At 44.2% G+C, this 24397-nt stretch overlaps 1 protein-coding gene across 2 annotated transcripts in view; it reads right to left on the bottom strand.

Moving 5' to 3' along the window:
* The window catches only part of LLGL2 (LLGL scribble cell polarity complex component 2), a 33113-nt gene extending 8998 nt beyond the window's left edge, over positions 1–24115 (bottom strand). For both annotated transcript variants that reach the window (XM_058852541.1, XM_058852542.1), the window contains exons 1-12: positions 23983–24115; positions 16740–16847; positions 10492–10589; positions 9414–9495; positions 8050–8165; positions 7346–7504; positions 6444–6606; positions 6137–6269; positions 5298–5352; positions 4968–5122; positions 1445–1662; positions 894–961 (exon numbers count right to left, since the gene is read on the bottom strand). In XM_058852541.1, the coding sequence (XP_058708524.1) occupies positions 894–961; positions 1445–1662; positions 4968–5122; positions 5298–5352; positions 6137–6269; positions 6444–6606; positions 7346–7504; positions 8050–8165; positions 9414–9495; positions 10492–10589; positions 16740–16814 (1322 nt within the window). In that variant the 5' untranslated portion in view covers positions 16815–16847; positions 23983–24115. The remainder of the gene's footprint in view (positions 1–893; positions 962–1444; positions 1663–4967; positions 5123–5297; positions 5353–6136; positions 6270–6443; positions 6607–7345; positions 7505–8049; positions 8166–9413; positions 9496–10491; positions 10590–16739; positions 16848–23982) is intronic.
* Between the last annotated feature and the right edge of the window lie 282 nt (positions 24116–24397).

Genomic DNA, 24397 nt, shown 5'->3' with positions numbered 1-24397 from the left:
AAAATACAGAACCAAAAAAAATGAAGCACAAAGAGAAAGATTTTTGGCTACTTGTGTATTTTTTGTGGTTTTTTGGTTTTGTTTTAGGTTGTTGGGTTTTTTTTAATCCAGGTGTTCTTGGTGATCTGACACCATCATGTTAATTTAAGATTATGTCAAAAAGACATGGAAAAGGCAAAAAGCTTAGCATATGGAAGGAAAAACTCATCCAGGCAAAAATACTGTTACTGCCAGGGAAGGGAAAAAATAAAATAAAATTTAAAAAAGTCAAGCTTTAATCTTAGGTGTCCAGGTGAAAATTTGCAACACTCTTCCAACACAAGGGTTGGAGCTTCTAACATGTTCCATCAAAGATGAAATCTGAGGAACAGCCCACTGAAACTCTCAAAAGTGCTTTGAAAAGAAAATGGTACATTTTTATGCAATGAGCCAAGCTCTTGCTAGCTACTTCCACCTCTTAGCTAGATCTGTTCCTGCTGATCAAAGCAGACAGGAGTCCAAGCTAACCTCTATTTTAAGATTCAGAGTGTAAGGTAGAGGGAAAAATGCTTCAAAACATGAAAGATTAAGCTCCACTTTTACACTGCTGCCTTTGAACCAGGCTGGATTAGTGCCTGCACTCCTACACACTTTGAGAGTAGGGGGAATGGATAACACATCAAAACTAAAAATCAGCCACTTTCTGGTTTATCTGTGGACATCATGACCTGTTTGTTCAGAAGCAGCAAAATAAATTGGCTTTACAAAGCCAGCAGCACAGCTACACTAAAGCTGCAGTCTCTGCCCTAAGAAGATGTGCAGACTTTAACTCCCCAGGAAAACCTCAGTCAGTCAGAAAAGGGGAACTGGAACTGGAAAAGGCTCCCTGATGGTTCTCAGGTCAGTATACCCACCCTGTAAGCAGCAAGTCCCTCTGCGGAGGATCTGGAGCGATGTTGGTGCCACCATCAATCGGCCACGGCTACGAATACAGTAAGAGAAGTGTGTGACTGCCTAGGCAGTGACAGTGTGGAGAGAATATAAAGTCAGCAGGAGGGCATGAACTCCAGTGCAAGTGGGAGTGAAACAGTCCATGCTGTCAGCTTTTGTTTGGATTAGATGTTCCCATTCTGACACCAACTGTGTCTTTTAGAAGGCATTCTACACATTTCCCCAAGAAGCTTCAAGCTTTTACATGAGAACTTTGTTACCCTTGACGGCTGGGAACACTCAGACTTCCCCTCTGGCTTGTCAAAGCTTAAAAAAAATCACACTTTAATTCCCCAGTTTAATTGTACTGGTGGTGCTTTGGGAAAAGCCTCTCTCAACCCTGTTAAGAGACAGGACAGTGTCTGGTGGGGCTGAACCCTCTGCAGATCATCATCAACACAGACCACCCACACCCTGGGCAGTCACACTGACCTAAACACAGGAGGACACACGGGGGGTCACACAGCTGCCATACCATACTGGAGTAGTGAATGTTCTGCTTGCTCCCAGCGCTGATAATACGCTCCCAGAGTTTCAGTGGGATGTTGGAGACGTGGTGAGAGCAGGTGATGGCTGAGCAGTGCAGGGAGGCCAGGTATGGAGGGTGCACCGCTGGCCAGCCTGCACTTTTCAAGTCTATGACCACCAGCTCTTCCTCTGCCAGCACCACCAGGGCAGCAGGGTCTTCGAACTCTGCAGGAACAACTGAAGTTTACTGAAGCTGACAAAACTGACTGCCCAAGGTCAGTGCAAACAAGCTTCCTGTAAGGCTGCTTTGAAAACTGTAATCACACAGCTCCACATCAACATTTTTGTTGGAAAAAACCTTAAATGCTTCTGTGTTAAGTGGGCCTATTGAGTATGAATGGATCTGAAGATAACCACAGATTTACTGCAAATTTGCGTTTCTTTACATCACTCTTGGGACTGTGATAGTGACTTTTAACATATTCCATTGCAAAGTAAAAAAATTTGTTAACAAAATGACTAAGTAACACAAAGTTCATACTTATTACTGTAACAGCCAGAATTCCAAAGACTTTACCTGCAGCTAATTAACAGCACTGGGTGGAAAGACATGCATACACCCAGCAGTGACCCATTTAGTGCTGTGTTAGGACCACAGTCCATCCAGGCTAAGCTGCTTAAACATGCTAATGCCTTGGGTTCTGCAGAATGTTTCTCTGCTTGAACTGACAAGTATTTACAATTCAACTCCTTTCATTTTCTCTTCTTCTCATATGTTGTGACACATCCTCTAGACTTTCTTTTTAAAGACGTGTACATCACCTAATAATTCTTATATGTATTAGGAATAACTACAAAAGAAATATGTTAATGTAACTTGATTGGTGACATATGACACAAACAAGAATTTTAATTCTAGTTACAGTGGAAAATCTTGAGTGAAAAAAATTTAGTCTACAAGGACATTATTGCAGCAAGGTTCATGAGTCAGCCACAGCAGCAAGCTGGTGGGGAAAACCAAAACCACAGACTAATTCACAGCAATGACAATTAAAACAGCTACAGAAATCTGAGTGAATATAAAGCTGGATTGGGGTTGATAAACCGTGAGCCATTAGCAAACTACCTAACTCAGCTTTTCTCCAACCTTTCCTCCTAAACTGTACTTTTACTTCCCCCCTTTACTTGGTTAATTACCTGGTATACACTTGCAAGAAGGCACATACCAACACTGTTCACTCAGCAAAATCAAATTCAAGTAATTAGTACTTGGCATCATTAGTGAGGCACCCCAAGTTTCACCTTTGACTAGGCCCAGCCACAACACATCACTAATTAGTTCAGTTTCTTCATGAAAAAAATGCTTTCTATTCAGTTTTACTTTGCTTTCCTACGTACCATCATTTGCAGTTTCCCACAGGATTCCATAATAAAATAAATATCATCCCTGTATGGTAACAGCCCTGCAGTTTGCTGTTGCCAACATTAACCAGAAGTTAGTGCTCTGTTTTAACAATTTTTTCCCTGCAAAAACACACATCTGAGCTCATTTCTTATGGCAAGAATCTATTTTAAGTTGCTGAAGTAGCAGTCACAGTAGAGTTTGTCATGATTGCCATGCACTCACCCACCTCATTTAAAAAAAAAAAAAGTAACAGGAAGGGCTGGCCTTTTTAAAAACTGTTTCCACAGCATATTCAGGGTAGTGGAAAGTCACCAGCTACGACCATGCTCCAATGCAGAAGCTTTGTGCTTATTAAATTAAGTGGCTTTGGTATACAATTAATACCTTGGTATTGCCATTGCAGGGAAGACTGCTTAAGGGCAAACAAGGCAAGCTACGTAGATCCACTAAGCTTAAGCAATCAGCCACAAGGAAGCTTGTCAACCACAGAAACCTCATGTTATTGTAAAAAACTTCCTCACCTAAGTGCAACAGTTTCAGGTTCCTGTAGCAGCTCCTGTCTGAACCCACCAACAGTGGGGTTAAGGGGATAATTCAATTCTTGTGAAGTAGAAATATAAAGCTTGTTTGTTCAGTTATTTCATCCTAAAGGATTTCTAATCATATCCAGAATGTGAACTCCAAACAGTCTGACTCTGACCTAAAAACTCAGATTTCTATTTTTACATTTTTATTTTATCTTTGAGACGTTTGTTCCATCATCCAGAGTCTCCACTCTGACAATTTCAAAGGAAGTAAAAGGGTCTCCTTCATTAACACCAAAAGGTATTGAACTCCAGGTACCAATCAGTACCTCAAGTTTATCAGCACTGTGAGCTTGAAGGTTTAGACCTGTAGGTTCTGCACACTTGCAAGATGCTTATAAAGACAGTGTTGTGCAGGGAAAATCAGACACATACAGGCACTTCTGCTCAGTTACACTGCATTTCTCTGCTCTCTTTTCAGCGACCTGAGAGGGTCTCTTAAGATCTAGGAAGAGAGGCAAGAGGGAATCCAAAAGCTGTTTCTTTCTGCCTCTTTTCCCAAGACATTCCTCCCCTGGATCTGTGCTCTGCTTCCCAGAACAGGCTGGAGGATCCAACATGCACTGACAGACTCGGATGTGTAGCTGTGGCTGTCACCACCCTCCCTGGCAGGACACAGGACAAATTGGCTTGGAAACCAGTCTAGCAGGCAAATCAGAGACTAGAAAGCCTGAGAAGATCCAGTAACAGAAGATTTACTTACAAGCTCCTAAAAACAATTTGCAGTTTAGTCTGATCCAGTTTCCAACACTGCACATTTTTGGAGCTGGAAATAGCATTTTTTATTTGGTTACTCCAAGTTAGCCAGAAGCAAGAACTACACCAGCATTAAACAAAGAGTTCTTGGGGGAAACCCTTTACAGTTTCAGGAAAAGGAAGAATGTACAGTTACTGCAGAAGTGTGGACAAGAAAGCTCTTTAACAGAAGCAAGAATCTGACAAGCTCTACACAATTCCAGGAATGAGAACTATTCAGTTTACATTCATGATCACCAGCAGTAAGGAAATTAAGTTCTCCATATACTGACCCTTGGTTCTATGTCACCCTTTGCTGATTTATTACCCAAAGCTCCAGACACAAATCCAGGTACTAATTAAAAGAAGCAGTGTCTCAGTGGGAGTAAATACTGGTTTTAATTATTAGACTCTTTGAAGTGCTATTTTCAAACAACAATATTCAGATTCTCATTTCATGACTTGTTATGTCAAACATCCAGCTTAAACAGATATAAGCTTAAGAGATCTTTTCCCATTAACAGAGTAGCATAATTTTTTTTTTTTTTTTGAGGAACGTATGGTATTTGTAAGCAGTCTTTATTTACACCAGTATTTTACATTTCAGTTTTAAATGGGAACCTTTCACAGCTGGACTCAAGGGTTTTTGCCAAATGAAATGATTCTGTGATTCTCTGCTGAAGTCTCAGAAACTCCCCAAAACAACTGATCTCTTTATCACATTTCCTATGCTATTTATACCAGGCAGATTTCCACACACGTACACAGCTACCCTAATTCCTCAGTAATACTCTTCCATCACATACCTGCAGCAGGATCTGAACTGAAGATTATAAAGAAATCTATCACTCGTGAGGTAAAGTCAAAGGCTGTTTGCTGGCTGCCGTGGATAACAGAGATACTGTGCCGGTCCCCATAGCTAGCCCGGGGCATTCCTCCTTGGAATATTATGTAAGGAAGCCTTAAGAGAAAGAAAGAGTTAAAGTGGTCTGTGCTGAAGTGAGGAGCAAGAAAAAATTTAAAGAAATGTCAAAGAAAGTTTGACAATAAGTTCTTATGATGTTATTCTAAAGGGTTCATATGGCATTGCACGCTGCACCCTTCAAACAGGTGAGAGTGAAGGAATACAAACTCACCCATTTTTTGTTGTCTGCCAGTAGATCTTGGAGATGGCCTTGCAAGGAAAAGGACCTGAGAAAACAGAGTTATTTGCTACAATTCAAGAAGTACATCTTTACATCAGAAGTTGCTGATTCTGCTCCAGTCAGGTCACCTCACCCTCCACCGCAAGGGGAGCCACCTAAATTAGTAGAAGCCAGCACCACCTCCCCAGGCCAAGCCACATCACACAAGTAAGTCTTCTGGGACATACTGACCACAGAGCTCCGCAGCAAAACACAGCTTAGGCTCAGGGGAAGTTCTAAACCATGCTGCTGATGGCTACCAGGGAATGGAAGTGCTGCTGGAGGAGCTTATTAACTAGAAAGGATTGCTAAAATCAGTAATTTCTGAAACTAATATAAAGTGATAGAGATTTAGAAGCTTCTCTGCACTCTAAAGGTGAGGTCATCCCCATTTGATGGTTTCCAGCAAATCAGAAGCTTAATTTAATCACTGCTCAGGTCGACAGAAAATACACTCAGCTCACTATTAATTACACAGGATCCAAGCAATTCCTGCTGAACAGGACACCAGCTAAAACAAAGAGCTGAATCCCCAACACCCTCCTTCGTAAGGGGTATTAATATTGTCAAGACTTGCTCTCCGTGTTCAGGACAGACTTTAACAACACAAAAGAGTTTCAAATCCAAGAGGAAAACTGTGCTTAAATCCCTTAGTCCAGACTCACAAGTTGTTCAAGAGGCACCTCTGCATTTTTCTATTAAACTCCCAGGGAGAATTGTGACTTGAATGCCCTACACAAGCTCAGAATGAGTTTAGACAAATATACAACAGTTAAACCTCACTTACTGACCATAAGGCACGGTGTTTTCCAGAGGCTCTGCCTGCCTGTTGTCACTGGATACTGGCCACTGGGTGTAACTTCCATCAGAATGACAACTAATGAATTTACTGCCATCCCTCTGCCAGTAGAGGTTCTCCAGTTGCTGAAAAGAAAGCCATACAAATGACTGCTCTTCACAGAGCTGTTATCTCCCCAAAACAACCCATTCTTAGTAAAAAAGCAGCTTTGTCAGGCTCTCCCTGCATGTGATTTGTCTTTAGAGTGTCAGTGAGAGCCCTTGCTGCCCTGCTGAACTGACTCTGGATTGAATCAATACCTGGCTGCCCAGGAAATGGTGTGTTGCTTTGTTATTCTGCAGGTCCCAGAGGACAATCAAGCCCCTGCTGTATCCAATTAGGATCTGGGAAGGGTTCTTGGGATGCTCCCGAAGGGCTTCCACCAGTTCACAGGATCGCCTGTTGCAGTTATCTTCTGGTATCCTGCAGGAGCAGAAGAGAAAACCAAGAGAAGCTGATTCCAGGTACAACCTCAAACGACTGTAATAAAAGGTGTAAGAATGAGAAATTAAGTGACAAACTTAATTGTTTAAGACTGTAACTTAATACAATCTTCCCACAAATCCTTCAATCAGCAGAAGTATCTTATGGGAGACATCACACCAGGCCTACTACATGGACGTGCACCCAGTCCCAGTTTCTTCTAGGAAAGGCCAAGGTTTAGAATTAATTCCAGGACTGGATCCCAGGACTGTAAAGACAGTTTGAACCACCCACCCTATTCTCTTACAGAATAAAGGTAAAACAGAAATGTCATCAGGAGATGTGAAGTAGGACAGTTTTCAGCAGCACTCAGCAGAGTGACAAAAACCCCATTTGAACAGAGAAGCATCAGATCTCCTGCCAGTGGTTGAAAAAACAAACGGATAATTACAGCTAAACAAAATATTTTTTTTTTCAAAACTAAACACAAGGGCTAGGGCACAAGGTTGCAGATTCACCCCAAGTGAACATGCTGTACCTCCACAGTGACAACATCAGGCTGGACCAGGACAGAAATTGTTACTTAACGCACACCAGGACCAAAAGTTACTTTCATGAGAGTCAGGCAGATAAGGACAATGCTTAACACAACAGTGAGGCCCCAGTACATAATCTGGGGTGACATTTTAACAAAGGATGTGTCTGGTAATGGGATTCCACCTCTTGTTTGCTCACTCACCGCTGCAGCACGGCCTCGGGGGTGATGGTCCTGTCCTCCAGGACTCGGAAGGAGGGCAGCTCCACCACAAAGATGTTGCCACTCTCTGTGCCGAGGTACAGCACTTCCCGTGAGGAATGTGGAAGCACAGCTGTTACCTGGGTGGCACTTGGTGGAGAGCTGGGGATGCAAAGAGACTCTTGTTACTGAATCTGGGAGAGTTCACAACATAACAGGGACATTTACCAGTGTCATTTGTTTTGGAGGCATGATTCTTTTTTAAGAAGGAAAACATCAGCTATAAGAGAAATCATGTCAGAAATTTTTGACCTGTGCATGGACGAGGAACCAGACACCTTTTTTCACACAACGCTCTCTAAGTGTTCCTAAAAATACCTCACCTAAAACTGGCAAGATCAAGTGAAAGTAAAACCACAACAGCATTTCAAAGTCTGACTTAAGGCATGGTTAGATTTACCTAACCTTAAGATTAACAGCTCCTGTACTCACAGCAGTGAATGCATAATATTTTAAAAGATGTCACTCTTTGCAGAGCACTTTTAAAAGCTGGACTCCCATGCCCCAGCCAGCTCCTGGATCTTTTCCATGGATGCCCTTTCAATGGATTTGGAGGAGTGGCAGGCTGTAAGAACTGGACAGGCTCTAGCTTTAACAGTAGCAGAATTTTCTGGCTTGCTTATCCCCAGACCAGTTCCAAGCCTTACCCAGGTGGCCCTTTGAGGGTGAAGCGATGCTCTTCACGCAGCTCAGATGCTCCTTTATGCTGCTTCAGGCTCCAGAGGTGCAAGCTGTTATCATCCAGCAGTGTCACCAGCTGGCACTGCAAAATCACACAACTTGCTTTTTTCAGAACACCAGTATTAAATATAACACAGTAAATTTAGCAGTAGAGTTGCTGCTGTTCATAATTCCCTGCTAAAACAGGACTGGGGAGCTGGTTCAGTTTTTTATGGCAGTGGACAAACACTGCAGCAATGGGATTTTGGGGGTGGAGGGAGACAAGAAGTAGCCTAGAGGCTAAAAGCCCTGTTGTAAAAGCACAGGTTATCACTGAGGGGGATGACAAGGATTTAGGCTGCTGAAGAAGATAGGCCTGTGCTGTAAAGCCCAGCCATGCAGCTGCAGGCTGTATCTCACCTCCTCCTGGCTCAGCACAGGTTTGCTGAACACACCCCAGCTTTGGGTGGGGCTGATACACTCTGCTACACCACACTCCTCACATTCTTCGTGTCCAACCTCATTCTAGAGGGTTGTGTCAGAATCCTTTTATGAGCCCAGCCCTGCTGGATGTTCAAATTGAAGCATTATACCTGCTGCAGCCACACCTGGTGCAACACTCCCCATGGGAGTTTCAGTTTATACCATTAGTTAAGCAAACAGACACTCAAAACCACCTCAAGAATTAAATCCCTCTCATAAAGAGGCCACTTGTGCTACACTGGGGGCATCAGGCAACGAAGTCTGTGGCCAAGACACCAGTCTGACAGTCAAGGGAAAGTGGCTAGACAGCCACCAGACATTTGGAAAATTCTGCTTTCCTATTTTTAGAGTGCGGCAATAACTGTTCAGCAATCCCCAGGAGCCATATTCAATACCCCCAAACACAAAGGAAACAAACTTAACAGCAGATGAGGTTAGGAGTGCTATTTTGAGCTCCTGAAAATAATTAAATCAGCTCAGAAGCAGCTCCTGTTCTATCTGTTGTGCAGAGGAAAGACCACCCAGTCCTACTGAAAAAATAGGGACTGCAAAAGGAAGTTCTTGCTTCTGCAGCAGATTGCCTGAACTATCCTGGCCTTATTATCATTCCTAGGATGTTGCTGGAGATAAATGACTAACACTTATGAACAATAAAGCTACTCTTTAGTTTAAAGCTTCTCTTTTAGTTTTACTGAGCATCTCCACAGCAACAAGCGCTGCTGAGAGCACAAAATACACTGGGATAAACATTCCCAAGCAAGCAGCATTTGAATACACTTGTTAATAGGAGCCCAGATCCCTGGAATAAAATCAACACCTGTTTAGGAGGGATCTACATAAGTCACAGAGGTACTGAAAATGAACTTACCTGATCAGGTATGAAGTGAATCTGCATTACAGTGTTGTTTTCTTCATGTAAACCCATGAACTCCACCCCAGGAGCACCATATCTGATGAGCTGGTTGAGGATCCACAGTTTTTAAGGTGACCCACAGCTACAATTAATTGATAAGAAGCTTGCTAGCAAGCAGACAAAAAGAGATTAATTTGAAACCACATTTTACTGTTGGTGAGCTGGACTGCAGAGAATCAATGCAAATTTACTTTTGATTTTACATGCTTGTAAAATTTGAAGGCTGTGCTCACTGTGGAGAACAGGGAAGTTCACATCTTCCTTCAGTATATGCAGAAGAGGTGCCTGGACCCTTTTTTTTCTCAGGGATGTTCAGTGGTTTCCCAGACACTACAATCCTGCTTAACTAATTTGTAACCAGGAGACAGATGGCTACTGCCTGCATGTGGAGTCCAGCCTCTGAGCACAAACACCAGCAATGAATGATTAAGCTGGCAGAGACAGCACCAACTTTTCCTTTCTGGGCTGGGTGACACGCCTGTTTTACAGCTCATCTAACTCTCTGCCATGAGAATCATCTCACACACACAAAAATCAGACTGGACGTCATTAGCTAAAAAAAAAAAATAAATTACCACCTTCAATGTTTAGGTCTTTAATTCCTGGATAGTCAAAAACTCAGGAAGTAGAAAGCATTTCTGACTTCAGCTTTAACCTTTGAAATAGAATTGCTTTAGAAAAAAAAAAAAAAAGAAAAAGGAACCCTGCCCCAAATATTTAAACAACCCTGGAATTTACAATGTGAAGGATTGTTAAACTTAGGCCAGATCTAGTCTGACCTTTTGCATAGCAAGAGCAGAGTCTTGTTTAATATCTGCATCAGCTCAGCTTCTGTTGGAGCTGTAGCTCAGCTCTTGGAAAGATAATCCCACCCTGATCAGACCAAAATCACTCCAAATGCTGGCAAACTGTTTCAGTGTTCCAGTAACCCTTGCCTGCAAATTCATACTTAACCTAACTTTTGAAGTGTCTTCAAAGCTGCACGAATTCTGTTGATGTTAGAGAACTCTCACCCAAGATGTTCAAAGGATACAATTTGATGGCTCCTGATCGTGTCCCAATGGCCATGAGTCGGAAAAATGGGCTGTAACCCAGGGCACTGGGCTGGTGGGGAAACCCATGTTCCACAGTCTGGGGGAGAGAAGGAACAAGGATGATCACAGCTTGTTTCATGGGCATTGCTGGGCAGAAAGTCAACATGGCATGGCAGTCTGAAATACAACACTTAATGGCAGCTTTTTCTGCTGAAAGGTGTTCAAACCTTTTTGATTTGCTGAACAAACAGCCTAATGATGAATGTGTGCCAAGAATCCCTGGCTCCACAGCCAAGATATCCAAAAGTATAACAGAAATGAAATAGAAATATTCTGAAAACAGTAGCCTGAACAGCTCTTGATGTTAAGATTATAAATAACTCGGCATAAGCACAGCTTAGTCATTCAATACAACACATTCCATCACTCCACATCAGCTGCACTTCTGTAAACCAACTTCTCAGCACAATTTCAAAGTCTGACACAAATACTGTGTGCTGTAAAGTCAGCTTTATCTGTCAAATTCCTCCCAGGTCAGCCTTCCTGACCTCTTTTTGATAATTGACATGAAGAAATGGTGCAAAGCAACGCAGAGCTATGAGTGAACATCAGTGCTCATCAAGGAAATGAAACAGATTTCCTCTGAGCAGTCAAGAAAACTAATGTAATCTGTATCCATTTTCCAGAGAGAACACAAGGAGCACTGGAATTTAATGAGAGCAGGAGCCTGCTAGGCCACCTCAGAGTAATTCAAAGCCATTTGGGACTAAAAAGATGTCACTGTCATGGGGAGCAGTGCTGCTTGGCCTTGGTGGCTTCCTAAAAGTACAATTTACAACTGCTCCAGGAGGGAGATTTGGAGCATTTGTATTACACACCACACTGAGCAGTTACACACCAGGGAATATTATCCTGCCATACTTACAGGATGCCACCAAGCTGCTTGGAGAACAGCTCAGTGAAGTTTTCAGAAGTGCTAATGCACAGCTCTTATCCTGGTTTAGGCAAAACCAGTATGCACCAACACACAGCCAGGTAAAGAGGGCTGGTGTGCCCACAGATTAACAGGGAAGATTAAGAGGGATTCTTCCTGGAAAACACTGATCCTTACAGGCCCAACTTCTGGAAAATACCGTCTTCTAAGGCAAGCTGGCCAGATACAGAATAGGAATCCATTACACTCACTATTGAAAAAAAGAAATAAAAAGCACTTGTACCTCACTCCCATCCTAATTTCCATCATGTCTGAAGCAAAGCTACCACATCACTTAAGTTTTATGCTTTATTCAGCCTAAAAGTAACACCTGGACTATATTTCCTGCACAGTGATTTCCCAACTTAATCCCCTGCACGAGAATCAAATGGAGCCGGTTTCATTTCCGTGGTCAGGCCATAGCCCGAGGTGCCCCAGCTGCTGCAAAGCACTTTCATGTCCTGCTCAAAGACACAGCACAGGAGGATCCAGCTGACTCCAGAGTCTGCCAGTTTGCTTTGGTTTTACCCATTTGATCACAATTCCTATGCTGCAAGAAAAGACCTCCCTCCTCCAAATACTGGGTACCCCAGCCTGAAGTTCCCTTAAGGGAAGATGAGCCTCTTTAGAAGATAAAACTGAAAATATTGGAGCATTTCCCAATCTTCTGCCTGCCTACTCATTAGGCTGGGTAAAAGAGTAGATAGTAATTTTTTTACCTTTTATAGGTAGTAAGCCAAGATTAGTACCACAAGCTCCAAGACCACTGAGTTTACTTCCTTTTTTGATAACTTAACCTCCAGCCTTAGCTATTTATATTCTATAAAGGTAATTTAAGTGTTACTTTTGCATTATTAAAAACAAATTTTGAGAAGTCAATCTTTTTACTGTCACCCTTGAAGCTGCTGCTAACCAAGGTTTGCATAGCAACACATATAAAACTTCCTAGAGAAGGCTGCATGAAATTAGGAATTTATCAATGGACACAGAATTGAAACACAGCAATCCAGCAAATCCAGCAAATTGAATCCAGCACAGGCAAAGAGGAATTCCTCTGCACTGTGATAGCTACTGAGACAACACAGAAAAGCTTCCTAATTGTCAAAGTTGTGGGAGTATAAAGCTATGGTACAAAATTCCGGGAAGAAGATCCAAGGTAATGTTATCTTAACAACAAATCAGACATTTAAATGAATCAGGTGTAGCACAGGCAATAAACACCATTCCACTCTCACCCAAAACAAAGTGAGGAACTTGTTAGGGAGACACCAGTGTAACTCTCCTGATAGTTTTAGTTTCAACTTGTTCACAGTCACTGCACTGTCATGTTATCAGTATAACCAGGTGCAATTTTCAGTGACACATCAATTAGAAACTGTGATTATTCTAAGATTTCATCCAGCCCAGAAGGTAAAGCTTTAGCCACAACTCTTTGAAAACCATGACTTATACAATACTGCACTGCCTGTTAGGAAGCTGTCAACACCAGCCTTAATACTGGCCTAATTATATCTTGGGTTTGATGTGTTAATTTGTAAACACATTAGACAAGTCAATAAAAGCTTTAATTTTCAAGTATGAGACTTATGAACTGCACAACCAAGTGTCTATGATTCAGTAATAATAATAGGAGGGTGATTTTTTTTTTTTCTCCAGGTTTTCATTCAACCAAAAATTTGAAGCACCCCCCATTCCAACAGATGAATTTGCAAAAGAGAAGTATCAGTAACAACCACAGTGTGCTACACAACTGCTCATGGAGAGCAGTAAATGGACTAAAGGTTTCTGGAAGCTCTGAACCTTCAACCAAGATGCCCATAAGATGCAACAAAGATAACTCTCTTTTATGTCATCTGTTTCCACAGCTGGGCAATAAAGGCTTCAGGGTGGCTTTTGGGCTGCATTTGACACCACCAGAGCCAGGCATTCACATTCACTGTCCTGATTACCCAGATCTTTTCCTTGTACTTATTTGCACCCAGTTGTTAAATCACATCAAGCCAGCTTTGAGCTGCCCTCCTTCCCTCCCCTAGGCACCTTTCATCAGCCAATCCTTTCACCTGCTCAGCAGGTAAACGCAGCAAGGGGGAGAGAGGGGGGCAGGAGGTAGCAGAGGTTACAATGGAGCCTTTCAGCAGAGCTGAAATTCGAAACTGGAGTGCCCACAATGTGCCCTCCTTCTCAAAAGAGCCTTTGTTTCTATGGGGAAAGGTAGGAGTTTTTTTTCATTCTCCACAGATTTATCAGACTCAAGCAAGCCTGGTGTCAGCAGCACTGACAGAAATGCTTCATGTCAGTCATATTTACGGCAGAAAAAATGTGGCCAAACTGAACAGTTGTTCCCAGCCTACACTAAAGCTGTGCCAATGAAATTCAGCTCTTTCTCCTTTCACTTGTCTCTGCTTCTCCTCTCAGACTGCTCTATGACAGAGCAGAGACAAACCCAACCACAGGCAATGCAAGCCTTGTCCCTTTGTTAATTCATCTTTTGAAGAAACAATGAAACCTGTATGTGGTAACTCCACTTTGCTTAGACACTAATTCAGATTTCAAGTAAGCTCTCCATCACACCCATCAGCAAAGGGGCAGGAAAGCTGAAAACGGGGAAAAATATGAAGCCATAAACTAAATGCAATGCTCCCAGTTGGGTAACATTCAGCTGTAAGACAGGCTGGTTCACCTGTGTGTTACCCATCATCTAGTCTGACAATGCCAGCCTGAACATGTTTCTTCTGCAGGGCTTGGACTGAGCCAAAGGCATCCAAATGCTACTTCCAAAAGCAGGATAAACTCAAAGAAGTAGACTGCCAAGTCCACATACCTTATCCTTCATTCTATCCACTGAGCTAAAAACAGATTCTTGCAACAGGTACACACAAGTATGGGAAGTTCTTACTCATAGAGAGAAACCGATATGCAAAGCTAAGTGACTAGCAGAATTTAGGAAGGTGTTTTTTTGAAACAAACACAACTTTGAAGACAGTTTGAAGTGCTAGTCCAGTCATCAGTCAGTCCTTTAAAACCATCTGGACCACCTCTTATGCAAAACAGAAATGCAAGAACGAAGCAGTAAGAAGATCACAGCCTTTTTATACTTGACAGAGTAAACAAACAAACAAAAATCCACCACTACCAATTAAACAGACTTTCTAAATTGAAGTCCATTCTAGGTCAGTGTGGTCAAATATATTCCACTACACTAACACAAAATCTGTGTGGCATCATGCATTTATATTCAGCTTCAGTGTAAAATGAGGGCAGGAATCCCCAGCACCTTTAAGGTACAGACCTTGCCTTTGGTCATGACCAGCATCACACACTGAAGAGGTGCAAATCCACCATGCAATTTCTCTGATCAGCAACTTTACAGGCCCACAAAATATTTCCCAAGCAGGTTCTTAACCAGAAGTCTTTCAAAGACCTCAAATAACAAGTGTTTAAAAACCTGCTTACCAGCACTAATGTGCTTGCTCTAATAGCACATTAGACCAGGACAGCCTTGGCACACAAAGCATTATGATTCTTGGCTCCTTGAAGCCACTACCTTCAACAGCTCAGAATTAAAGTCTGACTTTCCCAAATTTTCTCAGTCTACCTAGCTGTGAGTAGATGTTTACTGCATCAAAGGGTAGAAGCTTTCAAATGACCCACTATCTCTGGAAATACTGCAATGGGAGACACAAGACTTGGGAAAAAAAACCAAACCAAAAACAACTCACTTTTATGCAAGAAAAAAGTAGAGCGTAAAAAATTCTGTATAATGTTCATTCCCTTCTGATTCTTATTAGAAAAGAACAAGTTACTGTGGCTTAAAGGTGCAAATGAATTTTACAAGGCCTTTAATTACCAAGCTGTTAATGAGAGTAAACCATTAGGAAGTGTCCAAAGTAGTTGTCTCCCTAGAAACAAGATGTCATACTTACCTTCAGGACTGAATCAAATGGAGTCACAAATCCTGATGCCAGCTTCTAATATATTTGGAAGTTTCCTTCTACTGAAAAAGCTAGCTCTTTCAACCCTGTTTTGCATTATCCAAATTAGTGTCTCTCTGGCAGGTAAAGCTTAGCCAAACTACTCATAAGAGAAAGGCAAATTCAAGAAGGAGCCATCCCTAAAATAGCAAAGTTTTTCCAAGGTATAGATAATTTTAAATGTTTATAAGCAACTCTGACCCATCCCTGGGATGTCTTTTCTGAAGCTGACATTGCATTTTCCCAGATGCAAACAACTCAAACCTGGTCTGCATTCACTGATTTTATTACTTCATCTCCACTAGGATTTCCTGGTGGTAGCAGGCAGAAAACAGACCCAAAGCACTCTTGAGCTCGTCTCCCCAGTGGTAGGGAGGCATGCATGGAATTGGTGTTGCTTAGTGCCAATTACATTAAATAATTTATCTCAAATATCCACTTCAAGTATCCATCTACACTACAATTCTAATCAATCAAGGAAGTTATTTCCTAGGCTGATTTCATTTATCCATTACACTTTTCAGCAAAATTCCATTTAAACCTTAGAAACACAAAACCTACAAATATGTTTCTGCTCCCCAAAGAAAGTGTAAGTAGCCATTAGCCTAGCCATGATTTAATACCAGGCATTTTCAAAGATAAAAGCACAGTGCTCCTGGCCAGAGCTCAAAAGAAAAATGCCCACTGTTGGATAGATATCATAGCTATTGCCATTTCTTCTTCACAGAGGGAAGGAAAAAACCTAGAAACAGATTCAGACTAAGATAATAGCAAATTCATTATTAATGGCCATTGTGCTGCCTAGGTGCTAGCACAGCCCTTTAAATGCACATTTAAAAGCAGGGATACACTTATAAATCCAAAGTATAATCAGGGACAAAGAACTCTGGCTTCAGCTGCATCACAAGCTGTGGCTTATGTGTATTTTTAGAAAAATGTTTATTTTCCCAACAAGGACTACCTATAACAGGAACGGTCCCAGCACATAGCAGGACAAGTGACAGACCACTCAGAGGATAGAAAAGCTGCTGTGAAGATCTCTTCTTTCAGCAAGTGCCACTCAACAACATCACAATATCCTTCCTCTTAAAAAAGAAGAGACAGAATTGAGAATATGCCCAGGAGCTTAAAGGAAACTACTCAGGCACATCGGGGGAGAAAAGGACAGAACTGAAAAAGAGAACAAACCAGCACCTCTCCTAAATTTAACTTTTCCACCCACACTCAAGTAGTTTATCCCTCCTTTTGCAGGATGCAGTGGCTCAGGATAGATTTGCCTTGAAGTCTGAGGAGAGCCCCGTACCTTGTTAAACTGGAAGAGGTCGCGTTTGAGCCTCTCTCGCACTGGATCGTGTCCGGGTCTTAAGAACCTTCTCATCTTCCTTGCTGTAGTATCTTGGCAACAAAAATCCTAACAAAATAGAAAAAGAAAAGCCTATATAAACAAAAGCAGCCCGAGCAGAAAGCAGGCAGAAGTAGGTTATTTACTTTGGTTTAGCAGGTAACAAATCAGCCAGAGCAGACTGAGACAACATCACTATCAAGTGACTAAAACCTGATACCGGTCTAGCACAGCTCTCTGGTGCAGCACTTCACAATTCCATTTTCACATTGGTAAAGCAAACTAGCACAGATAAAACAAAAGGATTCTAAAGAGGGTTTTGCACTTGGCCATTTTGTGATCCCTTGAGTTGACCTGATCCAAAGAAAAGGCAAAACTGCAGTATTTGCATAAACATTCAGAAAACCCAACCTAAAGGCCAACTCCCAGGCTCAGGCATTATTGACTAGCATCAGTTTTCCCCCCAGGTAATCCTCCAGCTATTGAGCCAAAGAGAGAAAGAATCCCATTTTCAGGTCTCTCCATAGGCACAGCAGAAAGGGCGCTGTGCTGCCTGCAGGGGAGCTGCATTAATTATTAACTTGCTTTTGTAAAATATCAAACCGAACTCCCTGCTCGAGGTGGGGGTAGGGGAAGGGCATTTTGCACCTGCAATTTGCTGTGCAGCTGAAGCACAAAGCAGCGTGTCCCAGTGCCTGGGTTCTCACAGCGACAGGAGGATCCAAGCAGGACAAATCCGACCTGACTACAAAGCCAACAATCACACGGGGAATCCCAGGCTCCAGCTTCCTCCTCTCTACAGCTCAGGAGGCTGTCACATCTCCCCTCTGCACAGGTACTAAGTGACAAGTAAAACCCTGCCAACTCAAGAGCAAAGGCTTGAATTCACATCCTGACAACTTACCCTGGTGTTAGGGTTCCTGCCTGCCCTGGCCATCTCTCACAGGCTGCAGTTTACAGACACTTCATTCAGTATTTTATTTTGATTTGCTGGACAGGGAGCAATTTGCCAGCTGCTCCGTACATGACACACATGTGCAGTGGTGCCAGAACTACAGAGGTGCAATGAAGGATCAGCATGGATATTATACATGGTCAGAAGAGGTTCATACACACCTACAGAAAGGGGGGGAGCAGGGGGCCGATGTTGCATGAGAAAGAGAGGGACCAGGAGCACCGAAAGAACTGGCAAGTGAACAGAGGGCCTTAAACCCTTCAAACAGTGGGGCTGGAGGTGAGTGACTGAGGGGAGGAGCTTTCACACCTGTACAGATGGGAATAGCACAGCTGGAAACAGGGTGGCTGCTTCTGTGCTCCTGCCAACAACAACGGCCTTCGGATAATGACCTAAAACAGTCACTCCTGAGGAGCTGGAGTTGTTTTTCAAAGAGTTCCTAGCAAGGCCTTGCACCAGCTGTGAAGGTCCAAAAGAAGGAAATGGTGTGATAAACAGGATGCTCCACAGGCATATTTTGAGAACTCCCTTTAGAAACTCCCTGAGCTTTAACTTGCACCTCTTTGTTGCACTACTGCCCTTTTACCTTTTCTGCTCATACTCCATCTCCAGCCACCTGTGCAGCACTGCCCAGAGCTCACCAAAGGCCTGCAATGTAGCCCTGGTTTAGAGGACCAGAGGATCACATGAGGATCAATCACCTGAGTCACTTAGTCCCTAGAATTACTACGATCTAAGTGACTGGAATATGTCACCTACATGACATTCCAGTCACCTAGAATCACTGGCAGCACCAATCACTACAGAAAAACTGGCTCTGAGCAGGGCAGCTACAGGTGTCTGTGCCTGTGGCCACCAGCATATGCAGGGGTAAAGAATCTGCACAGAAGCAAATGTCTAAGGACTGCAGGAAAGAGGAAGAATAGAAATGTAGCTTACTTGGAAAGCAAATCCTTCTACAGTGATTTAGCACCTCAACAGAAATTTCAAAAATAGTGTCAGATTTTAAGTCTTCTTTAATTAGACATCCCTGAGAGAGGGACATATTTTCACAAAGCTACATTCACTTTAAGTTAGCAAAAGTTACAGAGCAGTGACAAGGTGCTGTGCAATGAAAGCAGAGCGTATCACACCCATGTATAACACACAACTTGCCCTTAGCCAGACAAGGAAAGGAAAGTGCCAAGGAGACGCACCCTTTCCCACTGTCAATCAATATCCTGGACCTGTTAAACGAGGCAAACCCACAGAGAAACTCTACTAATTACCCTCCCCACTTTAGAACAAAAGACCTCAGCTGTGCCAGCAGAGACAAACTCAGTGTTAGAAGCAAAGAAGAGGGGGCCTGATTTGAGAGACACAACTTTACATTTTAAAACTTGCTAGAATGTTTTATCCTGAGAAATTAATGGCATCCTGAAGCATGCTGTTTGAGCCTGCTTATGCAAGAGCTCCAACATTCACACTCCAGCCCACAACAACTTGTTCAACAGGCTAAGAAGTGTAGTAGTTCTGAAATGAGCAGTAACTCACCTGAAGAACCATCACCCAGAAGGGCTGAGAGGATCAGAGAAGGCAAGCTGCAAAAGTCACCTCTCATAGACTGACATCAGAGATTCTTTCTAACCAAAGAACCTTTGAGTGTCACAGCATGGGAGAGGATGAGAGGACAAGCAGTTTTGAGGAAAGGCAAAGAAGAAATAGCATCCACTGCAGCACAGGTTGTCCAAGCAGAGTTAATATCAAAAGTTTACAAGACTCTTACCAAAGAGAAGAATTTTGGTTTTAGTACAATAAGCAAGTATCTCTTCTAATTCTAGAAATAGATTCCACAATCTGTATCATCTTATCTTCCAGATGCACATTTACATTTTAACATGCCAGTTTCTCTCCCACACACCTTTGGAGTCTTACATAAAACTCCAGCCCCATGTGCTCTGCAGTTGTCTGCCAGTCAGCATTTACAACCATCTGGTAACAGTTGTGGCTACCAGTAGCCAGAGAGGAATTCTCCAGTAGCCTCTGAAGCTATGCCAGGTCTGCATGTATCTAATGTTCTTATTTTCCAGGGAAACAATTCTTTAGGCTTTCAAAGACAAGTCTTTTACCAGAAACTATGTGCAACATTTTCTTCTTTTAAGATGCATTGAGGGCAGCTGTTTAGAGGCAACAATAGCCCAAGGCTGAGCCAACCCAAGTTTTGCTGGTACTCAGGACATGGACACCTGACAGCAGAGCTCAGAGTGCCCTGAACATCAAAGTCCTGCTGCTTCCTTACCTAAATGCTCAGCTAAATACAGTAACATCCCCTTTTTCACCTCACTGGATTAGATCCAGACACAAAGCAAAATATCCTCTCTATTCATATAGACAGGCAATGAAAGCATGAGTGGCAAGATGATCCTGTTTCAAATCAGAGACTAAGGAGCAGTTTAACATCACAACCAGATTCGTTCTGTCTTCCTTGCTCACCTCCATTCATTTCAGATGCTGTGAGACGTGGCATATGAACCCATAACCAATAGAAGGACAAATTCTCCTTCCCAGGAGCAGCATTAATTGTTCCTCACTGTTGAGTGTCACCAATCCAGAACTCCACGTTTTCCTTTGGCTTCCTTGCTTCTGCACACAGCAGTGTAGCCTGGTGCCTGTGCACAGCTTGCTGAGACACTCTCCATCATTTTCTCCATCAACTTGGCATGGGCTAGCAGGAAACTACCCTGCGCAGAAATTTGTTGCAATTTTTCCTTATGTCCTCCCATGAGAGTAGAATTTCCAGCCAAAATGTTGTAAGTCCCAATCACACAAGTTAATCCAGTCTTGCAAGAAGAGGAAGCCCAGGTCAGAAGTTTTTACTACGTAGACAGTATTAAGTGTGGATGCAGTCTCAAGTAAACCCCACAACAAAAACATACCCATAATGAGTTTATTTTGCTCACGTAGCAGAGTTGCAAGGTACCATCTGTGTGCTTCCTTGGCAACCTTTACTCAACTTGAACAGGTTTTCAATGGGATACAGTCCAAGAGCTTTATTTTCAAAATGCCAGCAAGTATCTCAAGAACTCTTAAATCCTGCCTTGATTTAGGTCTCCTTCTCATTCCCTCCTCAGCACTCCTTCCTGCTTACAGATCCTTAAAGAGAGAACTTCTACCTATGCAGCCGATAACACTTTATCAACTCCGCTAAAATAAAAGAGCCCTTATCAAGCAGCTTTGTTTGAACTCCAGGCAGCTGGTGCTGCTATAACAAACTGTCATTACCATGGCCTTGTCTGAACCAGGTTCTCTCCCTGCACCCAAGAGTTTGCCTTGTTGCTGTTACCAACACAGTCAGCAGCAAGAGAAGAGAGGCTGGGTCAGCTGCACAGCAAAAAGCTCTTGCTTAGCACCAGTGATCTCACACCAACAGAACTGAGCAAAGTATCACTTAAATACCAGATTTATCACACTTATCAATTACAGGTGCCATGACTCACTGTGAAAGGTCAAGTTTAAGAACAGTTTTAGCTTGAAATCAATGAAATGAGCCTGAGCTATTCTTTAACTGTTCATCTCTACCACCCTGCTTGACTGTGACACACTGTGAAGGCAGATACTCAAGAAGAAAGCACAAGCCAAGCAGAACAGCTAAAGCAATGGAAGGAGGAGTTGTACACAGAGACAAGTGTAAGACACCACCTCCTTTTCCCAGGAGAAGGAAGATGCTCTAACATTAATCCCAGTTTAATGAGACTATGCAGAGATCTCCCTTACACAACTGCTGAGCCACTGCTACTCCTCAGCACTTGCGGTTTCATTAACAGGAGAGCGTTCATGTGCACCTTGCATACAGTAGTCAGAGAGGAAAACCAAAAGATCCTCTAAAAATAATTTATTTCAGTGAACCTGGAGAGATAGTGAAATGAACAACTGAACAGACTGTTGCAACACCAGGTGCAGTTGGCTGCCGTCCCAAAACACAAGCAATATTAAATAAAATATCAAACGTCAATTCTCCATGAACTCTTTGAAAATAATTAAGAACTAATCATACAACTCAGGCAAGCTCATGTACTTCCAACAGCCTTGTGCTTGGAGTTACCAGGAACCGCCCACCTGCAATGAACTTGGGAATTGTGCAAACCTTGTGTGTCATTATGACTCCTATTGTGTTCTCCTTGTCATGGGGGCATGACAACACAAAGTTTCAAAATGCTACAGCAGAACAAACTCTTTGCACTGGACAACATTATTGTCCATGATGCAAAACCCTTTGTAGGCTTTGCTAAAAAGCATGAATCAGAGAAGTGGCTTGTAACTTTGGAGCACCACTTTCCACACAGTGGGTCAATGGAGCAAACCACGAAAACATTTGCTTCATAAAGCAACACAAAGAGATCCAGCTATGAGAAACTTTTATATGAGAACTAGAGCTTCCATACAATTTCTGCACAGAAACCAAACCAGTGCCTCCTTTGGCATTTTAAAAAAAGATGATGGTACTAGCAGTATCCCATACTTTTACTGCCATGTATGGCAATAAAATAAAAGATGTATGTTTAAAACCTCCCTTTCTCTTTGACATTTCTCAAGACTCTGGGTCAGCCAAGAAAAGACACACCTCTTCCATAAGCAATTCCCAGGAATAATTATGTTACCATACCAGAAGGCCACTGGAAGATAAAGGGCTCTCAACTGGTTTAACTCCTCCAGTACTTTTCTCTGGTCAGCTTTTATAGCAGATGTAATTTGTTCAAAGCCAAATAAGAGTTCCTCAGCACCATCCTATGAAGATGTTTGAGAACTCTTCTCCCTTTCCAATACTGTGAACTATAAAGAGCCCTTTGACAGGCTACAAGCAGCACTGAGCAGGATTAGGGACTGCTCACTACTGGCACAACTCATCCTCATCTCCTCCACAGGCCAGTCTATCCCTGCAAGGAACGTGCCAGGATGCACAGAGGAGCCTTGGGACGTACCAGCACTTTGCATTCCACCTGCCAGAAGCACCAGCTTCTCGAATCAAAGCCAGGATAACCAGGCAGCTGCTCTGGGCACACAGCTTCAGCTGGGACTTGGTAAAGCCAGATATTCCAGTTGACTGAAGTGCTCTCATATGACTACAAAGAGCAGCATTCCCCATCAAATAAGACATGGCAACAGACAGCTTTTACTTCTACCATCTCAGTGGAGCTGTCCCCCTGTCCTGTCACTATTCCCCTAAGAGCACAAGGCTCTGTGCCATTGGCTGCAGAAACACGGAGCCGGGAGTCTAATTCAACTGCTCTACACCATCAACAACACTAAACACAAACACACAAAGCTTTCTCCAACGCCAAGGTTAAGCCTCATCTCCAGGAGGGGAGATAGCAGCAACAGCCTGTTTCCATAACACACGGAAGGGCAACCTGAGACAAAGGCTGAACAACTTGTTTCACCGTTTTATTACACCTGTTTGCTGCCTGCTGGAAGTAATGTGCTCCTCCATCCAGCAAGTTCTCACAACTTTGGGGAGGGGAAAGAAAAAACACTAATAGTGACAAGATGCATTTAATACGGGCATAGGGGGAAAAAAAAAATGAAACAAGAGAGAGAGAAAATGCTAACAGAATATCCCGAGGGAGTCAGTCACTGCAGTTCTTGTTCTTGTCTTCTCCAAGACCCGCTGCTTGGAGCCGGCGGCAGCACCGGGGACCTGCGGGGCCGGGCTGCGGGCAGGGGCATCTCCGACTGCAGGACGCGACGGGAGCGGCTCCCGCAGCCCCCGCGGAGGCTCCGTGCGCCGGGAGCGGCCCCGGCCCGGACCCGCTCGAGGGCCGGGCAGGAAGTCCCGGAGCGGCCACTGCCGCCACCTCCCCCGGAGAATCCCGGGATGCGGAGCTGCCGAGCGGTACCCGCGGGGGCTGCGCGCTCCGGCCGGGACAGACACAGCGCAGCGAGCCCGGGAACGGACACAACAGCAAACAAAACCCCAAGAGCCCTCAGCGCGGCGGCTGCAAGTTCCACGGGGAGATACTGCCAGAGTCCCCGGGTGCGCCGGGGATTCAGGTGCGGGCAGCCCCGACACGGCCGGCCCGGCGAAGTGAACCCCCTCAGGGGCGGGGGCACCAACGAGCACCTGCCGGCCCCGCCGCGCAGCCCAACACGGGCGGGCATGGCGCGGGCCGCTCCGGCGAGCTCTACCGGGGCCGCGCCGGCCGGACCCCCCGCCGGGCGCACTCCCGGTTGTCCCTCCCGCCTCCCCGCGAGGCCCCAGCGAGCGGCGCTCACCTGCGGGGGCTGGGGCCGGGCCGCCCCGGCCGCGCTCCGCTCCGCGCCCGCTCCCCCTCAGCTGCGCGGCGGCGGCGGCCTCGCTCCGCGGGCACCTCCGGGCGGGGCGCGGCGGGGCGGGGCCTGGGGCGGGGCCTGCCATGCAAATCGCGTATGTGGGCGGGGCATCGCATGCAAATAAGGCCGAGCCGCGGGTCCACCTCCCTTTCCGCCAGCTCGCTCATGAATAATTCAGCAGCGAGCTCGCTGCAGCCAATCAGGGAGCGGCGCCGGGCGGCTCGGGGAGCGCGGGCACCCGGCACCGGGAAAGGGCAGCGGGGAAAGGCCGGCAAAGCCGCCTCCGGGGCCGGGATCCAGCGCCCTTCCTCCCGGCTCCAGCCCTGCCAGAAAACTCCCAACTTTCACAGCCTTGCAT

Source organism: Poecile atricapillus, chromosome 17 (assembly GCF_030490865.1).
Source record: "Poecile atricapillus isolate bPoeAtr1 chromosome 17, bPoeAtr1.hap1, whole genome shotgun sequence".
Taxonomy (NCBI): Eukaryota; Metazoa; Chordata; class Aves; order Passeriformes; family Paridae; genus Poecile; species Poecile atricapillus.
Note: the sequence above shows the minus strand (reverse complement) of the source record. Positions and strands in the feature narration are given on the sequence as shown.